General features: G+C 38.5%; 1 protein-coding gene across 2 annotated transcripts in view; it reads left to right on the top strand.

The window, feature by feature from the left end:
• Positions 1-1,448: 1,448 nt before the first annotated feature.
• tos (Exonuclease tos) overlaps positions 1,449-12,660 on the top strand; it is a 136,304-nt gene continuing 125,092 nt past the window's right edge. For both annotated transcript variants that reach the window (XM_067139641.2, XM_068225892.1), the window contains exon 1: positions 1,449-1,777. In XM_067139641.2, the coding sequence (XP_066995742.2) occupies positions 1,617-1,777 (161 nt within the window). In that variant the 5' untranslated portion in view covers positions 1,449-1,616. The remainder of the gene's footprint in view (positions 1,778-12,660) is intronic.

Consider the following 12,660-nt stretch of genomic DNA (forward strand, 5'->3'; position numbering starts at 1 on the left):
CACAGTCCATAGTTGTGTAATCTGTACCTGCAAGTGTCATACATCCAAAGTGGATTACCTTTTTTGCAGTGGCGGCTGGTGCAGAAAATCAACTGTGTGATGTAACCCATCCCCACTCCAAAAAATAAAATATTTAGAAATATACCGGTAGTGGTTTTCAAGAGGCTCTCCACTGAGTTTTCCACACTGAACAAACACGCAAACAACCCCAACACATATACACATTCCTCAAAAAGAACTATATAATTAAACACACAATAACACCTGCAATGGGAAAATATTAACGATCTCAAACACTTGGTGTGAGCGCGCAAAAACAGATCTTCCCAATGTAACCAACATCATTGAAATAAAATCAGCAACGTCGTAATGCAAAATTACATTTTATGTTTTTATAGTGTCATTTATAAACTAGACATTTTTAATTAAAGAACATCACAATATCATGTCCTTATTTTGACAACATAAACATACAATTTTTATAGTTCATCGATATACAAACAAATTCTCTTTGTATAGGAAAATTTCGGCACGCATGCGCAAAAGGCAGAGTTCTTGGTTTCTGGCGAAAAGCTCGCTGAGCTGTGATCGCACAGCACCCGGCGTGGAGCGCATCATTAGTTACCTGGTTGTGAGAGGAGTTTAATAATTTCCTATTCTTTGGCTGACGTCTTTTCAATGCACTGCATTTGATTGTAGATATTTTAAAACTAATTTATTTTCCCAATAGACAATGTGCTGCAGCACTTCAGCACATAAGGTAGGCCTACGGCCGCGCCTGCTTTTTTGGAATTCAATGCCTTGGTTTCTGTTACTCCCAGAGGTGTACAGATACTATGAAACCAAAGGGGGCATCCATCACAGCCCACGGCGTTGTCATCCTTTGTGAAAGGAATGTTACAGTTTGAACATTTTGTCGCATCTATGTTGTAACTGTTTGGTATAATAATGTCTTGACGCAAAGGTGAATGTCACGTCGAACTGTATGGTGGCATTTCAAGCAGTTATAGCGTAACAGTCACTGAATAATTATTGCAGTCGTTGATTAATAGATGTATCTATATTCCTCGCTATCAATTTTATTTAAGTCAAATCCAAGAATCTATATGAACAAGTAAAGCTTACTGACACTAAATAATTATTGTAATAGTCGCTTACTAGATATATCTATATTCCCTGCTATCAACTTCATTTAGGTCAACCCAAGAAACTAGCTGCTTACTGCCTGTGTGTGAAATTTCGAAATATGATGTTTTTACTTGAAGAATAAATTACTCTCTGATTGAAATGTGAGTTCCAAAACATAAACATATAGCAGAGGAAACCATTTGAAATTGACTTTTCAACAAATTTATGTCGGTGGATTGGCCAACCTGATATCACATGTTATTTCGCGCCATGCAGTCGAGTTTGTTGTGGTTCATTTTTTAAAATCCCGTATTCAATGAACAAGTTGATGTAATTCTTGTATAATTTGAGGGGCAAGTGAGTTTGCTTTCCTGCTCGCACAGCACAATATGTTCAAGTTTTCTGCTCATTCGTTCACGCATTGTGGAAAAGAATAATATTTTAAATTATTTATTAATACTCATTTCGGCATAAAATTAGTGTAGACAATGGGAATACAAGGCTTAATTCCTTTCCTTGAGAAAGCTTCGCGTAAAATAAACGTGTCTCAGTTTTCGGGATGCTGTGTTGCAATTGATGCATATTGTTGGCTGCATAAAGGAGCATACACTTGTGCTGAAAAATTGGCAAGAGGAGAACATAGTGATGCGTAAGTGTTCATTTTTTCCTTGTGAATGTCGTTCTTTTTTTGTGTTGTACGTTTAAATTTTTTATTGGACACCGTGGATACTATTTATATATTTGCAGGTCAGTGCAGTTGATATGGACCTGTAGTCTAGTGGTGAATGTTTTCAGGAAAATCTACACTTATATTACTAAATATTTTTCTGCAAATTGTTGGGTTCTAATTTATATTGCGTTCGTTACTTCATTGTTGACAATAATTGGTCATTTTCCATCTGCAAAAGCATTCCCCACCCATGGTTTCCCATTTGTTGTAATGTCTCTGTACATGCTTTCTCATCCTTCTATATTTGCTCCTAGAATTTCGTACATACCTTTACTGGTACTGTTTTATTCTTGAAGTTTAGGACACCTTATCTGTGATATTCATTTGAATTCCAACTTTAACTTCATATTGTGATCTTTCCTACTTTTAACACATTGCGGACCGGGTGCCCTTCACCCCATGCACAGCCCCGTTCCCGGCCACTTTCTAACTACGTCTAAGCTGGAGTGCATGCATGCAAATAAACTGTCAGAACTTAACTAGCTTTTGAAGGACTACCGTGTATTTTTCTAGTGGCCTTCCTGAATAGTTGTTGAAATGCAGGGTATTTCTTGAAATCTATTTCGGCTCATAGTTTTCGGAAATATGGGTTTCTTTAATTACGGGATTGGTTGGCCAGTAATCCTTCCGACATGATTTCTTCACCTGCCCTATCAATATATATTCAGATCAATATTTTTTTTTAAATTTCCCTGCTAGTGAAATTAGTCCACTTTAGTGTTTTAGGGGATACGTTATGGGAATGTGAATTCTGCTCATAGTATAAGTTTGTCTGTTCAGCAACATACTGAAAAAATTCCTCTTCAAACATAAGTTCTGCTACTTGTCTTATGTTTCCAGATTCATTAGGCCATACCTTTATACCAGGAGCACCTTCAAAGTCCTCTAGCCTAGGTTCACTGTTGTCTATAACCCAGTTGTCAGAAAACACTACCGTACGTTATTTACAATATTTAGAATGTTTACACCCATAACACAATTATCAGACTAGTTCTGCGCTATGTGAGTTCCACACCTTGAAGATAAGGCTATATCCTCGTCATCACTTGAAACATTTCCGTTAGAAGATATTTCATCATCGAACTCTGAATATCCAGCTTCAGTTACATATTCGGAGCCTGTATCAGCGCATAATTCGCGAATAATTTCATCTTTGTCCAAACACGTGCTATCTTGCATGGCTCTTCGAACTTTGTAAACATGTTGTCAAGAAATGCAAAAAAAAAAAAAATCTATGATATGAAGAATACTCGAAAAGAAATGCGACTATCGATTGTGTAGAACCATACATAAGAGTTCTGTCACCCTTGACCTACAAACAGTTCCCGTATATCTCAAAAGATAGCACTAAAGTTCAGTCTGCTGCTAACACGAGATAACTCGGGACCGGTCTGCAACGCTCGGATAGGCAAACAAGAGTTTTCTCGGGACCGGTCCGCATTGTGTTAAAAACACCACTCAGACTTACTCGTCTCCTAATGTCATTCCACGCTGTCTCTCCACTGACAGCTCAGAGCATACCACTTAATAATACCAATATAAATGGCCCATTATTGGACCATTATACATTTTCCAGCTAACTCGTTCCTGGTTGCCAGCTTTTCGCCCCTGTGTGCTAAGTTGGGCTCATCGGTTGGTAAAAAGCACACCCACCAAGACGCATGGCTAGTGCATACCTTGTAGGCCACTGCGCAGGCTACTTGGAGCCACCGGCAGTGCCAATGCACTATGAGAGACTTTGTCTCATTATCAAAATTTGATGCCTGCCTGGCCATCAGATGATATAGATGACGATTTCCATAGGAGACCTGAAATATTTGTCCTGAATGTGTAAATTTATAATACCAGTATAAATAGACCATTATTGGACATTATAAATTTTCCAGCTAACTCATTCCTGGTTGTCAGCGTTTCACCACAGTGTGCTAAGTTTGGCTCATCCACGGTATGCACTAGCCATGTGTCTTGGTGGGTGTGCTATTTACCAACCTATTTGCCATTTGTTGGCCATGCTTCCTGTCGTTTGCATTACCTTTCCAATTGACATTTTGTAAATTGAGATCGCCTGCTACAATCACGTTCCTTTCCGCATCGTTTCCTACATAGCTGATTATCTTATCAAATAACTCTAAATCAGCATCTGCATCACCCTTTGTAGGTGTATGCACTCCTAAAACATCAAGTTGCCTATTATCTTTGAAGATGAGCCTTACACCTAGAATTTCATATTTGTCATCTTTAAATTTTTTCGTAGCTTACAAATTTTTCTTTCACCATAATGAATACAACCCCTCCTACCATTCCTATTCTATCTCTACGATAAACACTCCAGTTCCGTGAGAAAATTTCTGCATCCATTATATCATTTCTCAGCCATGATTCACCTCCTATTACAATATCTTACAATACAATATATATTACAATATATATATATATATATACTTAATTCTATTCCTTTCTTTACATTTCTTCTACAGTTCAACACTAACTTTTTTTAATGACATCTCTACTTGACTTCCAGTTCCCTGTACCCTCGTCACCGCTCCCTAGTTCACCCCGTTTCTCTGAATGTACCTCCCTATAACCCTTCTAAAAAACTTTCTAAATTATATGTACTGCTGCGGTTCAAGTGAAGGCCATCTGAGCATAGATCCCTATCTCCTACCCACCCATTAAGATCGGATCTACAAATCTCGCTCCCAATTTCCCACATTACCATTTCATAGTCTTACTTAAATCCCCATTCACCCAGTAGTCATTATCCCTTGTACTGCCATCAGTGGCACTTCTGAAGGCTTGTGCCATTGGCCCTTATTTAATTAGAAAATGATCCTTTAAATTTAACAGTTGAGTGAAACGTGTGTCAATGTAAATACAGTAAAACTTGCTCAAAGCGGAACGTCTATAAAATGGAAACTTGTCCAGTGTGTACGAAAGTTATGGTCCCGGCATACTGGATATGGCTTTGTATGTTATTTATATTGTATAAAGCGGAATCTGTTCAACGTGGAAACGGAAAGAAATTTTGAAAATAATTACTGTATAATGCGGAAATTATGTTTTAGCTGTGAAATTTATTTATGCACACCCGGTACTGCAATTACAAAAATATTTCGCCAGGGGAAGTGTCAGGTGTTTACAGACCATAACACGCTGCTCTAATGAGGTCCGGGTTTCCCACATACCTGGTAGAATGGAATTTAAATCTCCACCAGTTGCTTGACTCTTGCCGTGGTTTGTAGAGATCTTTATCTTGATGTACAACTTGAGCCGAATTCTAATGTAAACTGTTCCCTTATGTTGTGTCCCTTCAGTAAATTTGTGTCAGTTTTGAAGACAGCACAATGGCTTAGAAATATACGTCACTGACACTGAACGAGAAAATGAAAGTTATTGAAGCGAGTGAAAGGAAAAGTTGTCTGTGCGTGAAATTGTCGCATTTCAGATGTGGAAAAATTCAAGTTTATTAGACTAAAAAACATAAGGGCGACATTACTAAGCAGTGGATGGAGGGGAATGGGCAAATGAAGAGGAAATCTAAGCTAACGGGCAATGAAGAAATCAATGATTTAGTGTGGAAATGGTTCGTCAGTGCCCGTTTAGAAACCTTCCGGTTAGTGGACCTCTACTACAGAATGAGGCTCATGCCGTTGCTAAATCACTTGGCAACACCGCCTTTAAAGCATCAACTGGGTGACTGGAGAGTTTCAAAACAAGTCAAAATATTGTATGGAATGAAGTCTGTGGCAATTCCAAAGACGCGTATGGAAATGTAGTAGCCGAGTGGAAATCAAAGCTGCAAAATTTAATTTCTGTCTTTGAACCTAAAGACATTTTCAACGCCGACGAAACAGGATTGTTTTTTCGAGCCTTGGCTTCAAAGTCACTTGTGCTTCGAGGGGAAAAGTGTGGTGGGGGTAAAATGTTGAAAGAAACACTTACAGTACTGTTGTGCGGTAACATGGAGGGGAAAATGGAAAAGTCCCTGGTAATAGGGAAATCAGCAAAACCAAGGTGTTTTAAAAACTTGGACTTGCGCAAGCTTCTGGTAACTTGGAGGAGCAGTGGGAAAGCCTGGATGACCAGTGCTCTAATGGAAGAATGGCTGAACAAATTTAACTGTAGGATAAAGAAGGAAAATCGCAAAGTTTTCTTTTTCTCGACAATGCCACTTGTCACCCACATGTATTGCTTTCCAATGTCAAGCTAGCCTGGTTTCCACCTAACACAACTAGCGTTGTTCAACCTATGGAGTGATTTACACCTTTAAATCTCACTACAGCTGTTTATTGATGCAGTCACTGATCAAGAACGAAAGACGTTTATCTATATTTAACTCTTCTATACATCAACCTGGTAAAAAAAAAAGCATTTTGCCTAACTTCTGGGCTCTTAATCATCACCAAGAAAAGAAAAGGACCCAGTACTGATCCCTGTGGGTCTCCATGCTAAGTTTCTAATTCACCTGATCCAGCCCCTGCTATTTCAACTACCAGTTTCTGGGTATTCAAATACGATATAAATATTTCTAGTTCTCTATTTTTGGCACCATCATAATTTAACTTATCAATCAAGATTTCATGGGAAACACAATCAGTGCTTTAGTCACATCACATAATGTGATTTTCATAAATAGCTTGTTCTCTAATGCTGAAAAAAACATCTTCCTCAATTGTTGACTTTCCAGAACAAAATCCAATCTGTTCATTACATAACACGTTGTTTACCTCGAAATAAGAGGTAAACTGGTCCAACATAATATATTCCAGGATTTTCCCAAATATAGGAATGATTGGAACAGCTCTATAACTGCAGGGGTGATTGAAAAGACTTTTTTTTTTTAAAGGAATAACTTCAAAATATTTCTGACTATTGGGAAAAACTCCAGTATTTATACAATAAATTATACATATAGTTAAGGGGGTCATTAAAGATGATGATATTCTTTTGAGAAAATTGTTAGATAATCCATAAATATCCTGACATTTTGAATTATTTTTAGTTTGTTCACTTTTTTCTATACTTCATTGTCTGATACTGCATTCCATTTAAAGCATTGTTTTGTAGCATTTTTTTACTACGAACTAATAATTCCTTTGCATTTGTATTTTTATGTATGTCTTCTACAGATTGAACAAAATATTGGTTGAATTCGTCTGGTGAGATTTCTATTTTTGGCTTTGTAGTCACTCTGTTGGTTCCAGAACTGATTAATCTCCAGGCTGTGCGATTTTTATTACTTGCATTTTCTATAAAATGTTCATTAGCCTTCAATTTTGTCTCATTAATCATTTGTGTATAAGATTTCCTAATGTTTTGATATTGGTCAGTGTGTTCCTTTTCATTAGCGTGTACAAAAGTTCTATAAGACAGCATTACCTGGCTCCTAAACTCCTTCAGTTCCTGAATAAACCATTCAAGGTGAATTTGATTCAATTTTGATGTTCTGTTGTAAGTTTTCTCAGTAACAGGAAAGAATTCAGAAAAAAATAGTTTTTTTTTTTTTTTCAATCTGAACTAGGGTGTGATCCAATTGAACATCCCAAATCAGCGATCTCAACCTCAACTTAAATGCTGTTATTTTTTCATTGGAGACAAATCTTTTGCATACCAGTATAGTATCAGACCTATTAGTCAACACATAATCAAATTTTAACCATAAGGCTAAGTGGTCTGAACCAAGGCCATGTAATACTATATCTAGGCACAGTAGAAATTAAAAAAACACAGTGAATTAAAAAAAACTTACTTCCTTTTGTCATGTGTAATGTCCAGATAAATGTCACCACAGATGGAAATTCTTGTCTTCTTTTTACATGGTGTGGGTTACTGTATAGTCACGGCCTAGTAAGTGGTTCTGAGAGTAGGAATGGGAGTGGTCATCTAGGACATATTCTAAGTCTGGCCCTCCTTGTGCTCAGGCGGCTAGGACTATACAATCTACCGGTGGTCCCTTACCCGTTAGAGGAGAGATCCTCGCTTGGACTATGTGCAAGTAGGGTAGCATCCTGCTGCATGAATGTACCGAGCTCAGAACATTTGCAAGCCTCGGACCTATGGGAGTAACGGAGCCCCACTCTCATTTGGCAGCCGAGGGACTCCTTGGATACAACTTGGCGAACAAGATGGAATTCGATAGGGAGCTATCAATGTTAATGGGGCTTATGGAAGAAAGAAAGTGGAACTGGCCGAGTCAGCAAAGATAATGCATCTGGATGTACTAGGAGGAAGTGATATTTGGGTATGGGGGGATAATGAGGAAGAGATAAAAGATTATAAAGTGTACTTGACGGGTTGTTAAAAAGGAAAGGGTGGAGTATGGGGTAGGACTCTTTATCAGGAATACTATTGCGCGCAACATTGTTTCTGTTAGGCACGTAAATGAGAGAATGATGTGGGTAGATTTGGCAGTTGGAAGAATTAGGACGAGAATTGTCTCAGTGTATTCACCATGTGAGGGTGCAGATGAGGATGAAGTTGACAAGTTTTATGAGGCATTGAGTGACACCGTAGTCAGGGTCAACAGCAAGGATAGGATAGTGCTAACGGGCGATTTCAAGCAAGTTGCTTGACATCGCACTGACACAGATAGGTCTAAACTGTATATAGGATAATATCTTTTTGTTTATTTCCACCTACTTCTTGTAATGTATTGAATAGGTGGAAATAAACAAAAAGATATTATCCTATATACAGTTTATGAAACTTTCAATACGGACGAAAAATGATTTTCATCACTTGTAACAGATAGGTCTGGCGACGATGGGGCAGGAAAGGGCTAGGAGTTGTTAGGAAGTGGCCATGGCCTTAATTAAGGTACAGCCCCAGTATTTGCCTGGTGTGAAAATGGGAAACCACAGAAAACCATCTTCAGGGCTGCCGACAGTGGGGTTCAAACCCACTATCTCCCGAATACTGGATACTGGCCGCACTTAAGCGACTACAGCTATCGAGCTCGGTGGCAATTTCAATGCGAGAGTCGGAAATAGAACTGAAGGATACAAAAGGGTGATTGGTAAATGTGGGGAAGATACGGAAGCTAATGGGAATGGGAAGCGTTTGCTGGAGTTCTGTTCTAGTATGCGTTTAGCAGTTACAAATACATTCTTCAAGCATTAGGCTATTCACTGCTACACATGGGAGGCTAGGAGTACTAGATCCATAATACACTATATCTTAACAGACTTCGAATTCAGGAAGTCTGTTAGAAATGTACAGGTTTTTCAATGATACCACCACTGTCTGATCTGTAGTGAACTAAGTATCTCTAGACCTCGGGTAGAGAAAGTGAAATCTGTCTGCAAACAAATAAGGGTAGAAAATCTCCAGGACAAGGAAATTAGACAGAAGTGCATGGATATGATTAGTGAGAAGTTTCGAATAGTGGACAGTAAGGAGGTTCAGGATATAGAAAGAGAGTGGGTGGCACACAGGGATGCTGTAGTAGAAACAGCAAGGGAGAGCCTAGGAACGACTGTGTGTAAAGACGGGGAAAAGCGAACGTCTTGGTTGAATGATGGAGAGCAACTTGTAAACGTAAAAAGAAGGCTTATCAGAAATGGCTTCAAACAAGGGCCGATGTAGACATGGAATTGTAGGTAGATGAAAGAAACAGAGCGAAACAAATAGTTGTTGAATCCAAAAAGAAGTCATGGGAAGATTTTAGTAATAACTTGGAAAGGCTACATCAAGCAGCAGGGAAACCTTCCTGGACAGTAATAAAGAATCTTAAGAAGAGACGGAGAAAGGAAATGAACAGTGTTTTGGGTAATTCAGGTGAACTGAGAGAATCACTGGGGAGGTGGAGGGAAAAATTTGAACATCTTCTCAACGTAAAAGGAAATCTTCCTGGTGGTGTTGCGAACAACCAAGCTCATTTGGAGGAGGAAAATTATGTTAGTGAAATTATGCTTAAGGAAGGTAAATAAACTCCATTGTCATAAAGCAGGAGGAATAGGTGAAATTATACATGAAATGGTGAAGTATAGTGGGAAGGCAGGGATGAAATGGCTTCATCGATTAATAGGATTAACATGGAGGGTTGGTAAGGTACCTTCAGATTGGATAAAAGCAGTAATTGCACCTATCTATAAGCAAGGGAACAGGAAGGATTGCAACAGCTATCAAGGTATCTCATTAATTAGTATACCAGGCAAAGTATTCACTGGCATGTGGGAAGGGAGGGTGCGATCAGTGGTTGAGAGGAAGTTGGATGAAAACTAATGTGGTTTCGGACCACAGAGGGGCTGTCAAGATCAGATTTTCAGTAAGCGCCAGATAATTGAAAAATGCTATGAGAGGAATATACAGTTATGTTTATGTTTCGTACATCTAGAGAAAGCATATGACAGTGTACTGAGGGAAAAGAATGTTCGCCATAGTGGGGCACTATGGGATTAAGGGTAGATTATTAAAATCAATCAAAGGCATTTATATTGACAATTGGGCTGCAGTGAGAATTGATGGTAGAATGAATTCTTGGTTCAGGGTACTTACAGGTGTTATACAAGCCTGTAATCTTTCACCCTTGTCGTTCGTAGTTTACATGGATCATCTGCTGAAAGGTATAAAGTGGCAGGGAGGGATTCAGTTAGTTGGAAATGTAGTAAGCAGTCTGGCCTCTGCTGACGACTTGGTCTTAATGGCAGATTGTGCTGAAAGCCTGCAGTCTAATATCTTGGAACTTGAAAATAGGTGCAATGAGTATGGTATGAAAATTAGCCTCTCGAAGTCTAAATTTATGTTGGTAGGTAAGAAATTCAACATAATTGTATGTCAGATTGGTGATACAAAGCTGCAACAGGTAGAAAATTTTAAGTATTTAGGTTGTGTGTTCTCCCGGGATGGTAATATAGTAAGTTGAGATTAAATCAAGGTGTAGTAAAGCTAATGCAGTGAGCTCGTAGTTGCAAAAAACAGTGTTCTGTAAGAAGGAAGTCAGCTCCCGGACGAAACTATATTTACATTGGTCTGTTTTCAGACCAACTTTGCTTTACGGGAGCGAAAGCTGCGTTGACTCAGGATGTCTTATAAGTTAGAAGAAACAGACTTGTAAGTAGCAAGAATGATTGCTGGTACAAACAGGTGGGAACAAAGGCAGGAGGGTACTTGGACCGAGGAGATAAAGGCTAAGTTAGGAACGAACTCGATGGACGAAGCTGCATGCATAAACCGGCTTTGGTGGTGGGGTCATGTGAGACGAATGGAGGAGGATAGGTTACCTAGAAGAATAATGGACTGTTGTGGAGGGTAAGAGGAGTAGAGAGAGACCAAGACGACGATGGTTAGACTGGGTGTCTAGTGATTTAAAGATAAGAGGTATAGAACTAAATGGGGCCACAGCACTGGTTGCCAATAGAGGGTTGTGGCCACGTTTATTTAATTCACAGAGGCTTGCAGACTGGACGCTGAAAGGTATAACGGTCTATAGTGATAATGTAATTATGTGTGTATGTTTTACATACAGGAACCTTTATTAATTTTGTCAATAAAATATCCATTTTCTCTAGAAAAGTATCGATATCTCCACTAGGTGAACGATGGAATGAGACTACAATCAAATCCATATTGTTAACATACACTGCGACAACGTCAAAATTAATTTCTTCACATAATTTTGAAACATCAATTACCTTACATTCAAAATAACTTATTGTAAAACTGGCTACACCACCATTTTTCTTATTTTTCCTGCAATTGCAATGTATAACCTTACAGTATGATAAATTCAACTTGATCTTCATGAGAGCAATGTTCAGAAATACATAAAATGTTTACAGAATACAGGGACAAGAATATATCCAGTAGATTATATTTATTTCTAAGGCACTAGCAATTCCACACCTGAATATCAAGTTGCTTATCAACACCATCACCTAAATGCCTAGTAAGTAGTTGTACCTTAACATTTCAGTTAAGATCACACCATTCAGTCTGTTGACTGACTGTGTCCATCACCTGGTTGGATAAGTTCCTATCACCAGCACTCACCTGAGTTTTTATTGTACTATCACAATCCCTCCAACTGATGAGTATAGGAATTTCATACTTATGTTTTTGTTGAATTAGTTTGATTAAATCAGCAGCAACATAACTCCTCCCTTTACCATTCAGATGCTGTCCATGATGCATAAACAAACTTGTATCATGATGTAACCACTAAGCACACACCTGGAAAACAACTACACATTTAGTTTAAAATTGGTTTTCCCGATCTGTTCATTGACACGACCAATTACGTAAGTCATGTCTGTGTAGTAGATTCACAGTGTTGATGCTTTTATCTTCATTCTTACGGAGAAAAGTATCTACCGACATCAAAAACTATTTTAATTTTTTGCAACATCATTATTACCACATGTGATTACCATAACATCTTCATAGCTCTGACAACAGGACATATTATGTATCCAGTTTAACCATCCCAATCGATTCAGATTGTTTTACCTTTATCTCAGTTGTAATATTACGAGGGTAATCCCAAAAATAAGGTCTCCTGTTTATTTTATAAATACAGAACTCTGTTCATGTGGCTGTTGGTTACAATATTGTGAAGAGTGTTTCCCGCGCTCGCATATAAACATGCCAACACCACACTGAGGTACTCGGTCTTGGCTTGGCAGCCGTTGAGAATGGAGCTCCCGTTGGATGTTACCGTCAAGTGCACACATTTATTCTGTTTTTAACGCGAAATGTACTGAACCGATTGAAATCCATCGCCAATTGACGGAAGTGTATGGTTAGTCGTGCATGGATGCAAAAATATTCGTAAGTGGTGTAGAGAGTTTGTAGCCAGTCAGACT

This window comes from Anabrus simplex, chromosome 2 (genome assembly GCF_040414725.1).
Source record: "Anabrus simplex isolate iqAnaSimp1 chromosome 2, ASM4041472v1, whole genome shotgun sequence".
NCBI classification, from domain to species: domain Eukaryota; kingdom Metazoa; phylum Arthropoda; class Insecta; order Orthoptera; family Tettigoniidae; genus Anabrus; species Anabrus simplex.